The 21,597-nt window shown below is 40.5% G+C and overlaps 2 protein-coding genes across 3 annotated transcripts in view; both read left to right on the top strand.

Moving 5' to 3' along the window:
* The first annotated feature begins 6,776 nt into the window (after nt 1–6,776).
* LOC143422021 (uncharacterized) lies at nt 6,777–13,378 on the top strand. Its single transcript, XM_076892158.1, has 5 exons — nt 6,777–7,020; nt 7,593–7,723; nt 7,956–8,042; nt 10,923–11,066; nt 11,632–13,378. Exons 1-5 carry the CDS (start codon nt 7,008–7,010, stop codon nt 11,812–11,814), a joined length of 558 nt encoding a protein of 185 aa, XP_076748273.1. The 5' UTR covers nt 6,777–7,007; the 3' UTR covers nt 11,815–13,378.
* A 550-nt stretch (nt 13,379–13,928) lies between these two features.
* The window catches only part of zgc:153039, an 81,790-nt gene continuing 74,121 nt past the window's right edge, over nt 13,929–21,597 (top strand). For both annotated transcript variants that reach the window (XR_013101619.1, XM_004562847.4), the window contains exons 1-4: nt 13,929–14,502; nt 17,303–17,437; nt 19,100–19,237; nt 19,373–19,675. Coding sequence is in view for 1 of the 2 variants with exons in the window: in XM_004562847.4 (XP_004562904.1) it covers nt 14,283–14,502; nt 17,303–17,437; nt 19,100–19,237; nt 19,373–19,675 (796 nt within the window). In the remaining variant the exon portion in view is untranslated. The remainder of the gene's footprint in view (nt 14,503–17,302; nt 17,438–19,099; nt 19,238–19,372; nt 19,676–21,597) is intronic.

The following is a 21,597-nucleotide window of genomic DNA, read 5'->3' as shown; positions in this document are numbered from 1 at the left end:
GAAATGATACCGCATCAATGGTATGATCCTGTCTCAGAGCCTCTGCAATTCACCACTGTCCATAATCTACCAGAACCGTCATCCGCCGTTCCAGCCACTGAACCTTTACCATCTGATACACCAGTCTGTGAACCTGCTACGCTCCCTTTGCCTCCTCTTGAGCCAGCAGAGAGCGAAACCCCTGACTCGGAAACCCCTGTCAAGGAGGAAGCTCCTGATACTGTGGAATCAGAGAGGACAGTCTGTCCTCTGCTGAACCTACCAATGTTGAATTGCCGACTGAGTCCAGTATGTCCTCTGCTGCTGATCTACCATCTAACTCTGACACCTCCAGCTCTGAACTAGAACCTCTGAGAACATCAACTCGGACCAGGAAACCTCCGGACCGGTTACAATACTCTACGCTTGGTCAGCCCATCTTGAAGAGTATTCAGGTACTCGTCCATGGCTTAACCACTGCCTTTACTCATGCACTGGAGTATGAAGAGGACCATCTGCTTACTGCCACTGAACAACCTGTCATCCGGACCCAACCACCATGTACAGGGACGTACATGAGATGACCCAAAACAGAGCACTATAAGAGCTAAATTAACTACAGTATTTCATTATGAGTTCCATATGTCTGCCTCATGGTGTCATAACTGGTTACTATAGTCTGGGTCTATGTGGTGCCTCTCTGGTCTTATTTGCACTGAGGAACCAGAGTCAAATATTAACTTCGGGCCAAGTCAAATACACAGACTTCTTTCTCTAAAAGCTCACAGCTAGGGTTGGGTATCGTTTAGGTTTTATCCGATACCAGTACCAAACCGGTACTTTTGAAACGGTGCCGGTGCTTAAACGGTGCTTGAACCGGTGTTTAAAGAATGGAGAACACACACTTTGTCCAGAAACCTCTCATGTTTAGCTGTTTTTTTTGTAAAAAAGATAACAATGTTAGCCTTTTCTGCAGCTATAGGGGATATATGGTATCACTCTTGGCTGGAAGCAGTGCCTAAACAATGGAAAAAAAAAAGGCAAACTTTATCCAAAAACCTCTCATGTTTAGCTGTTTTCCACTTTTTCTTTGGTCATTTTAGCTTTTTTGGCCAGGGTGAAGGGAGTATCTGCCATCAAACAAGAAGACAGCCGCATGTAACTACGACGGTGTTTGCTAGTTCACCTTACATGCATTAATGTAATAACATGGTTAGCCTACTCAACGTAAATTACACACGAACAACATTAAGCGACTCACCCAGAGAAGAACGGCTGCTGCTGCTGCCATCATCATCCGTCATCATTTCTGCTACACTGGCAGGGCTAGGGGCCAGGACTCTAATCTTTGGGTTTTTGGGGGATGTTGCTAACTCCGGGTCCGATAACAGGCACCACGCCCACAGTAGATGTGCACGGTGTGAGGTCTTGCAGCAAGCTATCAAATACGGCGCATTTCTCTATGCGTCACCAGGTGTTTCATCAGATTCGAGGAGTTACCTCCTTTGCACAGTATCACCTTAAAGCACTTGTTGCAGGCTGCTGAGTTTGCATCTTTTGCTGTGGAGTACAGCCAGACTTTTGACCGCTTCGCCTTGGGCATTTTTAATCTGTAGCTCTGCTCTAAAAGAACGTACGTACCTGGGCCTGCCTACTATCCTTGGAAAGGTAAAATGATTGGCTAGAATTCAAAGTGTGTGACATCTCGGAAAAAAAGCACCGAAATAAAGCACCGAAATGTGCGCTGCTTTTCGGTCTGGTTACCACCATTTATGTTACCACCGGTACCCATCCCAACTCACAGCAAAGCCACAAGCCCCTCTCAATACACGCTTTATTGTGGTGAACAAGTGAAAGAGAAAATAGCTGAATGGAATCTTGATGCCAGTATTTCTGGGACTCTACTTGAGCTTTGTAGACTGAAAAGAGACTATATGATTAATATGAAATGATTTCTGAACATATGCCCTAATTTTTATGGCAACAAAAAGAAGAAGAATGGAGGTTGAGGAACCATAGTTATGGAAACCATGCGTCCAGGAGCGGGTTATGGCGCATAGCAGTAAGTATGCTGCTTGTACTCTCAGAGAAGAGGAGGAGATAAAGCGACAGTGTGACTCATAGTTACAGTACTGTCCCGATTTGCGATGTTGATAACCAAAACAAAATACCAGAGGCCCAGAAGGATGCAATCAAACAGATGAGTTTATTGAACACACGCGTGGGACGATATACACTGCAAAACATCAGATGTAGATCTCCGCCCAAAAATACATTTCAGATTACTTTTATAATGTCAGGGTTGACGCCCCTTCTTGCGTTTTACAAGAACATAATTTGTATCTTATGAACATTATTTGCATCTTTTACAGACAATGATCATTTTTAAGAGCTAAATGCAGACACCGAAGTTCCCCTCTCTAGCATCTTCTTCCAAATATGGCGATGAATTCAGGCCCTGAAGGTCCCCATGGACTTGTCCTCCTCTTTGGCCCATCTTCTGTCACCTGTTACTAAGCAAACTCAAATGCAACAAGAAGCTGAATACATTCAGGCCTTCACTCAAGCCTGTTTCTAGATTATATGTATTATGTGTTTTGTAGGCATGTATGCAGTTTTAACCTTCTATAGCTCCAAGTCACTTACACCGTGGATTGTCCGGACATCGCGCCGAACGAGGCTTACAACCTTTAATTAATTGACCGAGCTTCAACTCTTTAATAAGCACAAAATGCAATGTGTATAAAATGGTTATAGCTGCACCTGTAATAAAAATGTTAATGTAATGCCAAAAGCTTCAATAAATGCTTTAATGAAATGATGATTAATTTGATTATGACTTAATGCAAAGTTAATTAATGCAATGGTAATAATGATAAGTATGAGTAACAGTAAAATATTTTCCTCATCTCCACATTCCCTCTCTTAACGTCTCTTTCACCACACCGTTTGTTGTGTCACTCCTCGGCCCACTCGGCCACCTCCACGCCCATCAGTGGCATCATAGCCACCGAACTCACCAATTCAGAGTTCACGGCCCTGGTTATTACCTTCTCCAGCAGTCATCTGGCACAAGGAATGAAACAACAACCACAAGTGACCAAAATTCCCAGGAAACAGGCAACAGAAAGCATTACAGACATAACAAACCCCTTCCATTGTCCAAACACTGATGTCATCCAGCTCTCCAGCAGGTTGTCGATTCCTGAGTGTTCATGCATAGTTTTAGACAGAGTTTTCAGCCCTTCCAGAGCTCGAGTTACTGAGCCATCTGGGGCAGTGTTGTTGGGGATAAAGGTACAACACATGTCTCTGAACATGGCACATACGCCCCCTTTCTCCGCCAACAACATGTCGAGGGCCATTCGATTTTGCACTCCCATTAGCGAGGTTGGACCCAACTGCTCCGCAAACCCTTCCATGGCGTCTCTGGTTAGGTTACATCAGTGGTTCCCAAACTTTTTTTGCTAGGCCCCCCTTTGTTTTACAAGAAAAATGTTCGCCCCCCCGCGCACACACACGCACACACACGCACACACACGCACACATCCTCCAACCACACACACCCATATTTTGCTCCATTGCGGTTTATTTCACACCTCAAACATTTAGTAAGCCATTAAGCAAATACAAGTAATCTGCAATAAATGACAGGTAGTAAGGAAATAAACTACTAACTCCTTTACGCTACGTCCACACCTACACGGGTATTTTTGAAAACGCAGTTGTTTCGTCCACACGTAAACGGTGTTTCGAATCACCGAAAACTGAGATTTTTTAAAACTCCTTTTTTGCGTTTACGTGTGGACGAGGAATACAGAGTTCATCACGCAACGTCAAAGGTATGTGCCCTTTTTCACGTCACGCTGTGCGCCACGTTATTGTTTACATGAGATGAATTGCAGAATGGCAGATAGAGACAAAATACCGTTTCTGTTAATCTGACTATCTTCAGGTTTTCCACGCTTACATACACACACAGTTACTGTCCCTCTATTTAGAAAGGCAGAGGCGTCACAGTGTGATTATTTTACGTGTAGTTGTTTTTTTCCCCTGTGTAATAATATTCAAAATTGCAATCAAATCAAAAAATGCCTCGGTGCAAAATGAGTTTAAAAACATAAACAACTGTGGAATACTGTTTGTCCGTGATTTGAACCAGGGGACAAATCGTGGCAGGATGAGCCTGATATTATTTGTATCCCGCTGTAACTTTACTGTATAAAGAGCTAACATCTCCAAAATGTCAGGAGTAGTTAGTCATTACAATAAGTGTTTGTGAACTAAAAATCAAGAATGTGGGATACTGTTTGTCCGTGATTTGGAGAGCCCAGCGCTGCTCCCGACAAAGGGAAAACCAATTCTGCAGGGGAGACCAACCTCGGCACTTGTGCAGGTGAAACCAAAGGGAAGATATGCTTCACCATATTTTCTAGTCTTTGGCTTAGAATGAAGTTGGTTTGGAAATATATTCAGCGATGCTTTATCTCCTGCTTTGCGTTTCTGTAGGCGCCCTGTGCTAGCAGTGTCCAAGAGTTTTGTTTTTTTCCCCCCTTTTCATACCGCGCCCCCCCCTGCCATGGCCCCACACTTTGGGAAGGTCTGGGTTAGAGAGTCTCAGCACGTTATAGTGAACATAATTTATGCGATCAACATTCTTGTTTGGAGTTACCCAGATGAATATACTTTCAAATCCTGAAGCTACTTGGTCTGCTAGCTTATACTCATTTGGAACTCCCCTGGGCACTCCTATTGAGTCAACCCATATGGAAAAGAAATAGTAAAAACGTATATGTGAATACTCATGAAAGTGGCCACTTTCATGAGTAAATCATATAAGGCTTACATGATTTACTCATGAAAGTGGCCACTTTCTCATTACTTTCATACATTGTTTTAGTAAGTATCCAAAACATACAAGTTTCATCATATAATTTTTCAAGGGATCTTATGTCTGTTTTCACTCTTATATGCTTTTCATACAAGTTTCACACAAGACAGATACAAACTTTATAAGATTGATATATATCTTTTCCATATGGGAATCCAGGTGGGTGAATTCAATCTGGGGTCATAAGCATGTGCCCCCTGGGTCCCTCTCTTTGCCAAAATGTGTCTCTTATGTCTGGCAGCTAAAGTGCGTGTTTTGTGTTGTGGTATGGCTTTTACCTGGTTTCCGATCAGCGTGAGTGGAGCTCCCAGCCGTACCATAGCACATGTCCCTTCACTCCCCTGAGGAACCCGAACCAAAAGAGTGTTGTGTCCACAGTAATAATACAACCCACTTCTAGCAGATGTTCCAATCAGAGTATTCGGGTCACTTACATTGTTTGTGGTTCTTCCCGTGAGTGTGACAGCACACCAGCTTGGGTCAATTTCTCCCAATTTGTACTTTACCTCATCCGTTGAAAACTTAAAACATGTATAGTTGCCTTGTCTTGGCATAAATGGTCCCACTGTTGTCTGCTTTGGGATTGGCGGAAAAACACTAGACAACAGAGTGCAGTTGCCAGTACTCACTGCACTTTTAGTCAGCCGCAGCATACAGTCGTAGCCCCACTTGTCCTCTAGATACAGTGGTGCGGGCTCCATAAACAAACATGGTCGGGCTGAAGCACAGGCAACACAATCAGATATGTTGTTCTTTAGTATTTTGAGCCACCCAGTCCAGCCATAGGTTGCTATCACTGAAACCAGTGGCACGCTCAATTAGTTCCTGAGGCTTCAACCTAGTGTAATCCACAGTCAGGACTGGTCTCCCTTTTGGTTCTGGCTCCTCTCGGGCTGCAGTTAACGACCCTTTCCCCAATTGCCGCGTTGTGTTTGTTACCGAAGTTATTGTTTTGTCAATTGTGTTTGACACACAATTGAACACAATTTGAATCAACAAACTCCATCTTCTTTCTTAATGACTCACTTTCTCAACTGCTATGTGAAACAGTGAGCCTGGAGTACCTGAAAAGAATGCTTCCAAAGTACAGCTAGCACACCTGAGGACCTGAAGGTTCAAACCAGATATTCCCTTTAAAAGAACTGTCTAACAATGCCTCATGAAAATAGGGCACATCCATACAAAAACATTGACAAAATATTTAACTACATATATTTAGTTTATTTGAGAAAATACATTTATGATGAAAATATCTCTTGCTGTCTATTACACTCTACATGTGTGCAGTGACAGGAAGGAAAGGCATATGGTGTAAAAAACAAATCAAAGATGGGGAGTGGAGTTTCTTGTTGTGGTGACCTCATGTGAATATGGGAGCTGCTGAAAATAGCTTGCTGTATTTTCCCTTGCAGGAAACATTCAAAGAATGCCACTTGAATGTAAAGTGCATTCATGGGAAACCTCAGCTTGCTTGCTTTACCCATATAGCATGCATGTCTGTTCTGGAGAGGGTCTCCTCCAATGGTTTCATCACTTTTCTTTTGGTATCTTTTCTTTCTATGATGGTGATCCAAAACAAACTGGATTCCTCTATGAGCAATGAACATGGCTTGACCATTACTGGATGTGCCAAAAGCAGCAGTTGAAACAATGTTGTTGTCACAAAAGCCTTCTCTAGCCTAGTGCCTTATGACCCAAAACAGAGCACTATAAGAGCGAAATTACTACAGTATTTCATTATGAGTTCCATATGTCTGCATCATGGTGTCATAACTGGTTACTATAGTCTGGGTCTATGTGGTGCCTCTCTGGTCTTATTTGCACTGAACCATAGTCAAATATTAACTTCGGGCTAAGTCAAATACACAGGCTTCTTTCTCTAAAGCTCACAGCAAAGCCACGAGCCCCTCTCAATACACGCTTTATTGCGGTGAACAAGTGAAAGAGAAAATAGCTGAATGGAATCTTGATGCCAGTATTTCTGGGACTCTGCTGGAGCTTTGTAGACTGAAAAGAGACTATATGATTAATACGAAATGATTTCTGAACATATGCCCTAATTTTTATGGCAACAAAAAGAAGAAGAATGGAGGTTGAGGAACCATAGTTAAGGAAACCATGCGTCCAGGAGCGGGTTATGGCGCATAGCAGTAAGTATGCTGCTTGTACTCGCAGAGAAGAGGAGGAGATAAAACGACAGTGAGACTCATAGTTACTTAGAGTGGTGTATAAATGTGTTTTATATCAAACATGGTGTGGTAGTCTCGGCCCTGATTTTTTTTTTAGGACTCCTGCTCTGATGTATTTCTCCAGAACCTGAGAATTTCATGCTTTTTCTTCGGAACAGTGATTCATGACATCATTGTGACTTATGTAATCAGCAAGAAAAATAGAAAGCTAAATGAAGATACTTAGTGCTTTCACACTTTTACTCACCCCATCCTAACTTTCACACCTAACATAAACATATGCGAGTAGAACACATGAATGGAAATGGGTGTAAGGCTTGTAAAGATGCGACGGTATTTGGCAGAATCAGACAGCGACGCATAAATGGGCGGGCTATGCTGCATGCTGCTTACTTCACTGAACTTTCCGCATCAATGTGGATAAAAGAGGGGAGGAGATATAATGAAACAAACACAGACAGGTTAAATTGTGTCTGCTGTTGCATGAATGAGGTAGATGGCTCGTCAGTCATCTCCGTTGTGTGCTCCTCCAGGACTTCTGCTGCTGCTGCTGCTGACAGGAATGATTTTTACCCACCGACCTGAAGTTCATGCAACATCACTGTCTTTGCAGTTCTGCAAAAAATGTGTTAGGGATGAACTGATGAATAGATTTAAAAAGCAGGTGAGGAAATGATTTCTGCATTTTATCAATCTACCAAAGTAACATTAAAACAATGTAAATGTGGGGATGCTGATAAGCAGTTTTTAAATGTACACATTTTAGGAGGCACAATTATAACATTTATTTATATATTTATTTTGAATTTTTATTGAAAGATCTTGACTCTTTTTGTTTAACAAAGTGAGTCATTTTCATGACTGCATGGATAATGTGCTGTTGTTGATGTACTCAGGTACTCAAGTGCAGCGTCTCAGAGAAGCTGCCCTCTTCAGTACGGCTATGTACCGCAATACGACCCGCAGAATGGAATAATAAAACTGTAAGTACAACCGAAGTATGTTTAGCAAAAACAGTTTGTCAACAAATATAAGAGTAGGCTACCAGACATCCTACTCTCAGTAAATGTATGCGTCAGTGGCCACTGACCAAGTCTCATTTTATTTTGTCTGCAAGTGTACAGTCTAACTTCAGTTATTTCTTACTTTTAAACTTTTTTTTCAGTTAGTTAACTGCAATAAGCTTCACCAAGAATACAGAAGACAATTAAACAAAGCAGCATTCTTGTCTTCTGTTCAAACAGCAATTTCTACTTTGTTAAAAAGTTCAGTAACAGCTTGTGTTTTTAAGGCTGTCTCAAGGGCTTAGAAGAGGTTTAGAAGAGATATAATGTAGTGGATCACAGTCAGTTGTGTCACATGCACAAAACTAGACAGAAAAAGTTCTGGCACATACTGCACAGACTTCCATGGAAGTAATATACTCCCACTACGTTGCACTCGCCAAAATCTGCTGCTATTCCGGTCTGACAGCATTGTCAGTGTTGTTACTGGTAACTATAATAGATTTTTACTGTATATACACTCTGCCCTGACTCTGCCCATAGATTTATAGATTATATATTTGAAAATCTGCAAAACAACGAGCAACGAAGTGACATGTTTAAGGACATCAAGCAGCAATTCTGTGAAGTGTGTATTTTAAGTTATAGTCTATCACTGGTAGGGATGGGTATTGATAAGATTTTCACGATTCCGATTCCATTTTCTATTCTGTTTAACGATTTGATTCTTTATCGATTCTCTTATTTTTTTTTTAAAAGAACACTAAGGTTGATTAGCTTAGAACTTTGTTTTATATCTTCTCTTTGAACAAGATAGAAATTTAGGAGTAACATGGCCTTACAAACCCAACAGTGAGATCTTAAGAGATCCACAGCCTATGGCTCTTCAATGGGGTGTCACAGGGTCCTCAGGAAAATAAATTGTAAATGTAAAATAATAAAATAAATATTCTTCTGTAGCAATAATAAAGTATAACATAAATTATTCAGTAGCAATTACACAAGAATATCCAGTAATGTCCCTGCCTACAATTAAACACATTCACTTACTGAAAATCATCTGCTGTGGCAAATGGGTGCAAGCCTTTTACCACAAACTTAGTCACTGCTCGGTGACATTCGTCTATCCTGGCCTGAGACGCTGCCGGTAGACTGCAGTGAGAACTGCCAGCATCTGAGCCAGCCAGACTCTGTCTGTCTCTCTCATCATGGTCACCTAAACGCACAGTAATGGCAGGTTTTGTAATAAGGCAGATCGCGCTAACATAATATGCACTATTAGTTGATTATTTACCTGCCATATTAACGGGAGAGGACGTGCAAACGTTACCGCTGCTGCTGGGTTGAGATTCACGAGTCCGGAGCGGAATTAAAAAACACGACATTCATTTAAGGTTATCACGTGTTTTGTGAGCAAATGCTTTTGCATATTCGTAGTGTTTCCTCCCTTAAATGAAATATCTACTTTGCAAGTATTGCAAGTTGCCCTGTTGTCATCCGTATAATCAGTATAATCAAACTTTTGAGCATTTGAGCCGCCATGTTTCCTGCCAGGTAAATGACGCTCCGCAACGTGGTGACATCATTCGGGGCGACTGGAATCGATAAGGGAATCGTTTGCAAAAATGGCAAACAATTCCAAGGAATTGAAACAGTGGGAACCGGTTCTCAACAAGAATCGGTTTTCGATACCCATCCCTAATCACTGGTCCTGTGCTATCAGCGAATGGCACTGTGCATTGTAAGACTAGCAGTACTGTAGCCCAACTGCATCAATAGGTAGGCACCTGGGAGGCCCAGTCATGTCTCCTTGCATAAGCCCCTGCAAACACTGCTAACAATAAGAATGCGGACGTGCTGACAATTTGTTCTAAACACAAAACACACCTGATTGTTGGAATTAATATTAGGTCTGCAGATATATTACTAAATATCAAAAGTGATTAAAAGTAAAATGCTTTAATAAAAAATCATTGAAAAAGCCAACAACAAACATTTTAATCATTTCTTATCAAATGAGATTCACTGAACTGCGATAACTTCACATCAGCTGTAAGACTAACTAAAATGTGCAGTTCAAAACTCTCGAAAGAGAAACAAAGGCCATAACAGCTAAGATAAATCTGATAAAGACTTTGGAAGGAAAGAATTTAGCATGACCCCGCTCAGACTGCCTGCTGCTGTTCGCCTATGAGTGAGAGGTATGGCATGGAAGAAGCATCTAAAAATAAACTTTGCATCATTCATGTTCATTTATTCATATCGTACATGGGGACATGATGATATGAATAATGAGTGAAATTCTACTGAACTTAATTCCTTTTCAAGTCCTGAATGAAATTCATCAGAAATGAACACAATCCAAAGTTCACATTGCCAACATTAAGATGCTGGCGTGCATGATGGTGCAGACAACTGTAGGCCTTTAGTAAACACATATTGCCCAATCTGAACTTCACTGTGGGAATGATAGGAAGTAATAACATGCATTAAGTGGACAGATAGACCTGAAAGAAGGTGGCACTGCAAATTTATAAGGCATGATATTTTTCCAGCATTACTGAAATGATTGTTTTAATGATTTTTTCTGTTTAATATTTTGATTTGTAAAACTGAGGCTGCAACATTACAACTCAGGCTTCAAACGATCTTTCAGTTTGCTGATTCCAGTATAAGTTTCACATACAAAGCTTTACTATTTTCCCCTAAAAACAGGTCATCTGGATGTCAGCATATGTTGATATGCTCTATTTGTATTGTTGAACATTAATGGGACCACGATACCGTCACGTATGTTGGGATTGTAACCGATAGCAAAGTTGTAATCGTTTTTGTGTTTGTGTTTGTTTTTTTTTCAAGCTCCAGGAGAAGCATGCTGACGTACTGGCATCCCTCCAAATGTTACACGACGGTTTAGAGCAGGCTAAAACAAATCAGAGCTGCTTGGTTGACCTGCGTGCTATTGTCCGCAATTATCTGATACTTGTCAAAAATAACCTTCAGGTAATGCATCATAACACTACTTTTCCTAAATGTTGTGCAAATTTTTAAGGCGATAAAAGTCAAATAAGGACCTGCACCTTCTTGAATCTATGCCACAAAGAATTAAGGCAGGGAGGAAAAGGGCGTCCAACCTGGTACTAGTAAGGAACAAATGAAGTGGCCAGTGAGTGTAGGCTGTGTATATAGTTTGTTACAAATACGGAGAATTCAAACTACTTGACAACATATACCCTTGGAAAAGACAGAGAAAAAACAGGAATATTTAGAGAATGAGTACAAAGGGGACACCATGTAAAAAAAAATACTTGACTTCATCTAATTAATTGAAGAAACTCACTTGTTTCATGTAACACCTGAGGTGCCCTTGGTGTTGCTTTTATGATTAATGAGACCCAATGAAACCATCTTTAATTTTTCAACATACTGCGTCTTATAGATGACACAAATTTTACATATAGATTTGGACACATGCATGCTATCAGCAGCCTTTATATAGAAATGTTTGTAGTTTTTCTGAAAAAAAAAAAAGCCAATGAATGCTTAACTGAGTTCTTCTTACTTACAGAGTGGTCTGGTGACAGCGTCTCCTTCGGTAGTGCAGCACTGCTCAAATGAAACCACACTGAAAAAAGTGCTGGCTGGCTCCAAACAGCTACTCAAAGGAAAACTTGAGCTCTTTGCTAAGGAGTGTCCACAAGTTTCACTTAGTAAAAGGAAGGAATCTGATCCTGATCGAAGATGTGAATGAAGTACGCTGAGAGGACCCAGGAAGAAAAGACTGGGAGTTGGAACATTGTGACATTTGCATTGAATGGAAGGATGTTTAAAGGTAACAATCTGCGAGTGCTCTGAGTGCAAATGGAAGATGTAAACCTCATATGGAGGAAATGCTTCTGCAGAAAAGTTTCCAAAAGGCAACAAGAGCAGTTTTTAAAGACTCTAATTGTACAAGTGAAAGAGAAACCTACATCGGTGCATGGAGACAAGTGCTAGCATAAAGCCTAATAACATGCTCAACATCACCGTGATAACAAGCTGGAACTGACCAGGTATAATTTTTTATACACTGCTTTGCATTTGAAGAAGAACACACAGCTTACTAAGGCTGCCTTTAGTTCTGCAGATATTTAATCCTAAATCACAATAGTGGATAAATTGAAGTTTGGACCTCATGCTGGCATGAGAAAATGTTTAGGGATCACTGCAGTCAATATGCTCAGATCATCCAACTAAGTTGGGAAATGTGAGAGTGTACTCAAGTTTGGAGCCAAGCAACTGACACATCAACAGATTGCCACGCATGACTAATATTAAGACATTCCATTCACCTTGAATCACATGGATTTAAGTGAAGGAGCCGACAGTGACTGATAGTAGAGTTGATAGTGGTGGTGGCAGTGTGCTTTAGATCTAAAAGCCCACTGTTTGCCTTTACAAAGATATATTGCGCAACCAACTGTGCCAGGAAAATTCAAATTGGCTTTTAAGATGAGGAAATCTGACTAAAGTGCTATTTACTCTCCTGGCCCACAGATGAATCATGCAAGGGAATCTGTGTAATGACTAGCTACCTACAAATGAACAAAGTCTGTCTGTGTGCTCATACTTGTTATGGCAAAGTGCAACAGAAACTGTGACTGTAGCACCCTCTGTAGGTATGAGGTTGCATTAATCGTATTGTGTGTCAATATGCATCAGATATTGTTCATCACCGTCACCACCTGTGGATGGCTCCCAACTCTGTGTACTTGGCCTGGAGTGCAAGGAATTGATTAAGTTTATGAGAATTTTGTATTCTACAACAAAAGTGATCATAATAACTGCACTCATGTCTCATGTTAATAAATAACAGATGGATGTGTATGGATGCAGAGAGTATGTGGTATTCTGCCTTATTTCTATATATTCTGCACAAAATGTATGTATGTGTTTGCTTATTTAAAACATGTAAAAGTGCTGCTCAGTTTATATATATGTATACGCTAGCCAATTATTGCTGAATGATTGCAGTGCCCATCAAAGACTTTGCTAGAGACACTCTGTTTTTTGTTATTTATTTATTGTGGAGGACTTTGGACTGTCTGTGGCAGCAGTTGGACCACTCTGTATTATGTGGATCGCTTTAATTATTGATATTAAATGAACTTTTAAAACATAAAAAAGCTATAAAATGTAATAGCTTTTTTAAAAAAATTATATTTTAAAATTACAGTGTAAAAATTTTGAAGGAGCATGACTGATCTGTGTTCATCAATGTTCAGTGTGCCTTCGGCAATTTCAAAAAATAATAAAGTATATAATAATAACAATAAGCCTGCATTTAGTATGTTTTCTGTCATAATTTCAAGTTTAGAATGGTAACTTTGCATTGTAACATTGTAAGACCTTGAAGGTATCCAGGTTCACAAGCGTAATAACTGGCTAACCTGATGCAGCAGGTGGCCGGTAAAATGGACTGCTGTGATTGGCCAACCCGGTCATATGACCAAAGGCAACAGGCAGGCACCAAGGGGCGCTGGAAAATCAGAAAATCAAGACGCTGCACTGATTGAAAACACAGGACAAAACCGGAAGTTGTGCACATTGCCTACAAAATAAAACATTTGTATAGTCGTCTGTGCTGGCATTAAAAAAAAATCATGTTGGTCTTCATATGACACGCACACATATGAAAACCACACGGTAGCTCTTCATACACCTGCCTGCCGTTTGCATCCGGGGTAGTTAGGCATAATTACATTACGTTCTCATTACGTTCCCTGTGTTCTACTGTGGCAGTTTTAACCGGAAATCACCGCTATTAAGACAAAATGACATTCCCGTGTCACATGACATTCTTCTATATAGTTGTATGAGATGTTACGATACAACAGTCGCTTGATGTGGCATTTAACAGAATTATAACGCTATAGGAAAGGCCTACTCGTTTTAAAATGTAGGTTTAACACGCATTTGTATTTTAGTTTTTTTTATTATTAACATAACCACTGCTTTGCTATGTAGGTAGGTAAAGTTGATTCTTTTTGATGAGGACTCGCCACTGATACACTTGCTTCGGTTTTTGAAACGGTTGGAATACGCTCATTTGTACGCTCGAAGATATTCCACGAACCGGGCAGACTTGAAAATTTAACTCTGGTGTCTGATCGCTCAAATTTATCCGGGACACTTTTTTTTAATGAAGTTTTGAAATCTAGTCCGGGAGCAGGTTTCACCATGACAGAGCGGACTCCTCTCCTCCACTACCGCCTCTCTACCAGCGTCAATGAATCCGAGCTGCGGTCACAGGCGGGCCGGCAGGCCCCGGTTCATAACCCGGGCAGCCAAGGGCGGAGGGCTGCCCAGCAGAAGCAACAGAAGAAACTCTCCACCTTCTTCGGTGTAGTCATCCCTACCTTGCTATCGATGTTCAGCGTGGTAGTCTTTCTCAGAATAGGTGAGTGCTCATTTAGACGGACGTGCGCTAATCACCTGTTTGGTAAGAGCGATGCCAAACTCTTTAGAGATTTTTAAAGTTGTGCACTTTTCAGCAAAGTTGAGGGTGTATGTCTCGACTGTGACCCCCCCCCCCCCCCCCCCCCCCCCATTTTTTTAAACTTTCACGTTAAATCCCGTTATGTTCCGTTACTTGTCACTGTCACATGTCACTTCCGTGACATTCCGGCTTTGCAGTACAGGTGTGACAGCATATGTCCATTACCTGTATGCACGGCATTCATTCATTGATATCACGAGGAGGAACATCTATAGCTTTTTTAAATATTCAAACCCCAAACTGTCTCACATAGTTTTTCATATAACCTGCCTCTGTGGATGAATGACGTAAGAGAGATTTTCCCACCTCACTGATGTACAGCCTTTGCTTATTTGCTAAAAAGAGCTTTAGATAGCCAGGAATTTAATGTTATACAAAAGTGAGTAGATGTAAAAATTTCCCTCAGTGTTGTTAAATGAGGGAAGGTGTAACTGAGTGTTCTGCTCCGATTAAAAGCCTACAGGTTGTACTTGTTTGTGGACCAGTTGAGACGATGAATTTCTCTCTATATATCCATGAATCTACCAAAGAATTGTGCCCTTACAGTTAAGACTAGATTCTAGTGAAGATCACAGTGGGCTACAAATCTATTTAGCCCTTAGTCACGAGAGGAAAAACTATTGGTACTAGGGAGAAGGACTCCCCCCCCCCCCCCCCTTTTTAAGCAGAGAGGATGCAAAAGAAGGTGAAATGGTCTCCAAATATTAAACGACAGATAACATCTGCGTCAATCTCATCGGAGGTATGCTAACACCTCCTACCATACTCAATAATGCTAAAACAACATATTTGACAAATATAAAAAATAGACTATACTATATTAAGTAAGGAGCACTCTGAGGTCATCCACTGTTTACCTTGCTATGAAAATAAGCAGATATTTATAATTTAATGCACTTTCCCCTATTTCTGTGTTTAAAGCATTAAAAGAGGTCACATCTAACTTCACCTTCTCTTTTCTCTCATCACAACCCCTCATATCTGGGCATTGCTGCTTGTGTTAGTTGTTTTCCCCACCCCACCACCACTACTGTCCCCCTCCCTCAGTCTCGTGAGACGTCAGCTGCTGTGCAGTGAGGATTCCTAAAACACACACACACACACAGGGAAAACACAGTGTTGTGTCTGTTTTCAGACTCCTTGCACAGGAACTGTTAGGGGTTTCATTGTGGATGTGAAATTACTATTTTATCAGTCTTGACAATTGGCGCAGATAAGGATGAAGACTTTGACTAAAATATGCCCTACTGACAAGATAATAGTGACAAGAAAGTAAAGCTGCATTCATTAACCGTGCCTGCTGCATTCTTAAAGAGATTGTAGGTCTGGTCCTTGGAGATCATGTGAGATCCACAGCAGTACTGGTCACAGTGTATGAAACCATGGTGCTTTTAATGCCTCTCAAAGGTTACAGCAGAAACTAGTGATAATGTGGTAAATGTGTGTCTAGCATGGTGTAAAGTGAGCTTAATATCCTGTCCCAAATGTATTTAGATGCGCATTCATTCGCTTTTGAATATCAGAAATTTTAGTTATACTTATTGTTGTGTAAAAACTCGGAATTTCTTTCTGTCAGGAACCATTCCAACCACAGATGCTATTGTGAGAAGTGGGAATTTTCTTCCAACATGTGATTCCAGTTTCGCTTTCACTGAGGTTGGAATGTTTTGATGAGTCATTTTTTAAGCCGAAGACAGAGCTGCTTTCATTTTTCATTTCCTGAAGGAGTTTTGCAGATGTGTTCATCATACAGTTGAAGCAAGCATGAATTTGTTTCTGCAGTACAAAAGGCCATTTTCATGATGGTTCCGCTGCTTGTTTGGGGGAATTATCATGTTACTCTAAATTGCTCACATTTTCGATACCACATTTGGTGGTGTCACCAGTGCAACACCACATAGGTAACTTCTGCTTTCAGACAGTTGAGCACAGGATTAGTGGCTCAGTGAGGGAAGTTCATGTTTAAAAGTATTTTTCAAAGATGGTTCACTTCTTACTGGGGTTCATCTCCAAGCAAAGAGAATTTTGTCTACTGGCTTTACAAAAGACAAAAAAATAAATAAAACTGAAGTCTTTGTTTTTTATAGTCTGGGTAATATTTCTCAGTGTCACTCCCTACCTTGGATGACTGATAACTGACCCAAAGCAACACATTAGGAATATGAGCCACACCTCGATTTCAACCAGCAAGTCAAGAGTTTAGGTCAGACTTTCTATGTACAGATTACAGATGTTACCAACATCTGAACAATTCTCGACAGTTACTTAAGTACGTATCTGCGCCCTCATTTCTTCCCACATTGAGTATTTAAACTCACTGTGTTGCCTGCGTATAGCTGCACACAGCTGAAAGGGTACTTACTTTCACTGGCTTCCTGTTTGCTGCAGAATTCAACTTAAGGTTTTATTAATTACTTTGAAATCACTACATGGTATGGTTCTGCCTGATATTGCAGAATTTTTATACCCTTATGCCACCCCCACCCATACAGACTGACTTTTGTATGAATTTTTTAAAAAACTTTTCATCTTGCCCTCATTAATTTATCTGTTTTTTTCCTTGCATGCTCGTAATTTATGGGTTTTCTGATTCAGGTGCCGCAGGGTAAATTAAACCATGTCTGAGAAAGAGATCCTAGATTTTTCTAGGTCTCTATTGTTTCTAGTGCTTCATCTCACCATGTTTGTGCTTTCTGACTAGGACTTGCAGTGGGACAGGCTGGGCTCTACCAGGCTATTGCCATGTATGTTGTGGCCTACATCATCATCTGTATGACCGTGCTGTCTGTCTGCGCCATCTCCACCAATGGAGCCCTTGATGCCGGGGGAGCTTATTGTATCCTCTTAAAACACACACACACACACAGAAACGCCATCTGCATACGACTGTAACAGTGCCAGTGGTGCAGGCACTAAAAGAACAAAAACTAGTTAAACAAATATAATCTGTATGTTGGTGCAGTTCAAGACTTGTCAGTGACATTGAATGGACCTAGGGTTGGCGATTATTTGTACTAAAGACACCTTTAAAGTATCATGTTTATTTTGGGTCCTGACCAATAGAACCATTATAGCCACATTTATGCTAAAATGTGTAAATAAGCCAGGATTACATTTTAAGTATTTTTGCTTGAAGGTAACTGTGAAAGAATAACACTATGGATTTTGGTTCATTTGTAGTATCTGGGCAACTTAATAAAGCCTTCTAGCAATTTTGCTTTTCCAATTCCAATTCGGATTTTCTCTCATTTTATTTGTGCCATGACCCTAGATGAGGCACTGACTTGGCAGGAGGAAACTTGGGAGGATCCAGCCTTCCAACCATGACCATGTCCACGGTTCTAAATGGTGCATTTCCAAGATTATTCAAAATTCCTCTTAGCCTAGCTTCAACAACTCTTTCCTACATCTTCATAGCATGGCTTATCAACTTTATACTGCAGCTGCTACAGCTCTGCCCTTCACCTGTTCACCCTACATATCTGTATATCTCCATTTCTCAGGCATTCTCTCACTTTCCTCGATTGTGTGAAACAACCTGGTAAAAAGTCCACTGCCCTCTCTCCTAAACATTTCCATACCTGCACAGCTATGTTATCTGAACCACCTGCCTTTCCACTTTTCATCCTCTTCATAGCAGCCCTTACAACTCCTAACTAATCCTCTGCACTTCCTAATTCATCTTTTTTCCATCCATCCTCTTCTCTCTCTCTATTTCTTGGTTCATCAGCTCCTCAGAGTACTCCTTCCATCTTCTCAATGCACACTTTTCACTTGTTGAAATTCCCTCTGTCCTTAATCACTAACGCATATCCTTTTCAGATTAGTCTCTGTCTGTCTAGCCAATTGATGCAAGTCTTTTGATCTTATCTTGGTGTCACTATAAATTCACCGTAAGCCTTTTCCTTTGTCTTTGCCGCTTCTTGCCTTTGCTGTATATCTAGCCTCCCAGTATTCCTGTCTACTTTCTTTTTACGGCTGTTTGTTTAAATGTTGTTAGAAGTGGGTGTTAACCCACATGGAAAAGATATATATAAATCTTATAAAGTTTGTATCTGTCTTGTGTGAAACTTGTATGAAAAGCATATGAGAATGAAAACAGATATAAGATCCCTTGAAAAATTATATAATGAAACTTGTATGTTTTGGATACTTACTAAAACAATGTATGAAAGTAATGAGAAAGTGGCCACTTTCATGAGTAATCACATATAAGTTTTTACTATTTCTTTTCCATATGGGAACAGCCAGTATGCCTCGGTTTAAAAGGAACACAATCCACTTACCAGCACTCCCAAAACTCACTAACTGGTCTTTGGACAGCTTGCTACCTATTTTTCCCAGCTTGAAGTCTTTATGCTAAGCTAAGCTAATATAAACCAAAAAAACTACAAGGGAGGTAATGATATTGCCCGAAACTATTAGACTACTATCCGTAGAGAAATGCACATACATGTGAATGAATGAAACAAGTGTGCTTTGCCTTAATGGCACTCAGACATGATCAGCCGAGCATTGGGACCAGAGTTTGGTGGCAGCATCGGCATCATGTTCTTCCTGGCTAATGTGTGCGGCAGTGCTCTGATGGTGCTCGGTCTGGTTGAAGCCATCTTGTCCACATTTGGAGTCCCTGAAGGTAACTTTCACTTTCATAGTTTGTCTCATTAGCATAATTGTGTACTTTTGTTTGAAAAACTCACATCAGGTTGGGAGTGGTGTATTTAAGCTTTCTTAACATTATTAAAATGGGTCTCTCATTTCATCCTTCTAGCTGGGAATGTAGCCACTTCTCACTACCAGGTTCTTCCATCTGGCTACTGGTGGTCTCTGCTTTATGGCACTGGGATTGCCCTACTGTGCCTGCTGGTGTGCCTGGTGGGAGCCCACATTTATGCCAAAACCACCTTCCTCATCTTTGTGATTGTTATTGTTGTCCTGATCACTGTCTTCATCAGCTTCTTCGCCGTGCACCCTCAATCTATCACGCTTCCTGACCTGAAGCCCAATGCGACGGGCCCCACCACAGCCAATTTTACAGGCTTCAAGTTGGAGACACTGCTTGGGAACGTATGGGGTAAGTTAGAGGACTGCTGGGTCAAAAAGTATAAAAAAAATTATACCACCATGTTGGTATGAGCAATAAGTGTCTTTTATGCTCTTCTGTATGTTTACTGCTTGTGTACATTGTGCATGATACCCATACACTCCCTATAAAAGAATTAGCCACCATGATGTCAAATATTGGTTGGCCCATTGTGAAGCCTTAAACTTTTTGGTAAATTTAGCTACTCGTCAGTCACTGGGTAAGCTCACCCAGCGATTGTTATCCTTTTTACCACAAAAACACCACGATGTCCTATTTAGAAAAACTTGAAACTACGGACTGAAGCCATCAATTCATCAGAACACTGCTTCCAGTAGATATCTTTCAGTTTTTAGTCATAACGTTATGTGCACATTGCTCAAGAGTTGTCTGCCATAGTGAACGTTTCCCTAGCCCCGGTTGTTTGGAGATGTTTTCCCTGAATAGAAAAATTCACTAGCTACTAGCCAAAAGTAAAATTTCAGTAAAAGGTTCACCTTCGGCGCAGGTTTAGCTCACTGGAGTCAGTGGTTGTCAGCTGGTCGCAGACCACTCTATTGGACTCTGTGTGTGGAAGAACTCTGGCTTTATTGACTTGATCCTATGTCACTATAGAACTTCGTCTTGGCCTCACTTTGATATCCTGAAGATATCTACATACATCTTTTACAGTCTATGAAAGAAAGCTCAAACAAGCCAGAGTGCTATATATAAGATTTAATAATAACCAGCTCAGCTCTGGATGACGTAAAGTGGTCTTTGAACTGTGCAAGGGACAAAGGTGAATAGCAGGAGGTGTGGACAGAACTGATTAGCATTAAAGATACATTCATTACATAGTAATTACTTACTCAGACAGAATCAAAGGGTTTGCCTGATTTAGCCCACAAAGCATTTTAGCAATTTACCTTGGAGAGCTCTAACAAATTTTTCTTTATTTTTTTCATAGATTTACTATTATAACGGTGGTTTTCTTTCCAATATTGCCATTGTTGATTGCCAAATTTCAAATATCAAGGTCGGACCCAAAATACTTCAGAATGCTCAGTTTCAGACTGTTCTTTCTACACTTGGATGTGCATCGTGTCAGAGACAGTGCATCCCTAATAGGGTTATATTTTAGATATACAGAGGTGGCTGTGAGCACGGACGCTCAGGAACCTGCTCTTCAGATCATTTGTTTGTAATAACCAGCTAACTGGAATAAATAACTAGTTAGCGCTAGTGCAAATATTATTTTCTGCAGATATTAGAAGTATTCAAATGGTAACAGACTTGTGTTAGCACAATGTTACCTTGATGACTCATTTCTTACTACCTGAGCCCTTTCATCAGGAACAGCCACCCTTCTCATTGCTATATTTAATTTTACTGTCACTTCCTGTAGTCTTAACTTGTTACCTGGCAGTTTCATGGAATAATTCTTCAGGAAGATGTTGTCCTGCATATATCACTCCTTATAAAAAGCTTCTGTTGGTCTTATGTAATGATTAAGCAAATTAATTTCATGGCCCATTATTTACAGGATTATAACATCACACATCAAGCACTTAAAAATATACCAACTTCTTTCCCACAGAACAATATCAGCTAAGTTAATAACATATTAACTGTTGACATGCACCCGGTTACCAGTGTCCTGTCGGCCTGGGGGTTACAGTTATTGCAAATGTGAATATTCCAAAGCAACAAAAGCAACTGCAAAAGAGTAAAAGAATGCAAATGCAGATAATTGTTCCCTTATAAATAAGTTAGAAAATCTGAATGATCATTTTAATCATTCATGAGAATCGTGGGTCAATCATTCCATTTGGTCATGTCTTCATGTTATTATATGAAAGAATAATAAAAACATCCCCATACAGAGATACTCTTTCAGTTTTACCTTTGTAATAAAATGTATCCATACTGAT

Source organism: Maylandia zebra, linkage group LG14 (genome assembly GCF_041146795.1).
Source record: "Maylandia zebra isolate NMK-2024a linkage group LG14, Mzebra_GT3a, whole genome shotgun sequence".
Classification (NCBI taxonomy): domain Eukaryota; kingdom Metazoa; phylum Chordata; class Actinopteri; order Cichliformes; family Cichlidae; genus Maylandia; species Maylandia zebra.
This window is presented reverse-complemented; position numbering and strand designations above follow the sequence as displayed.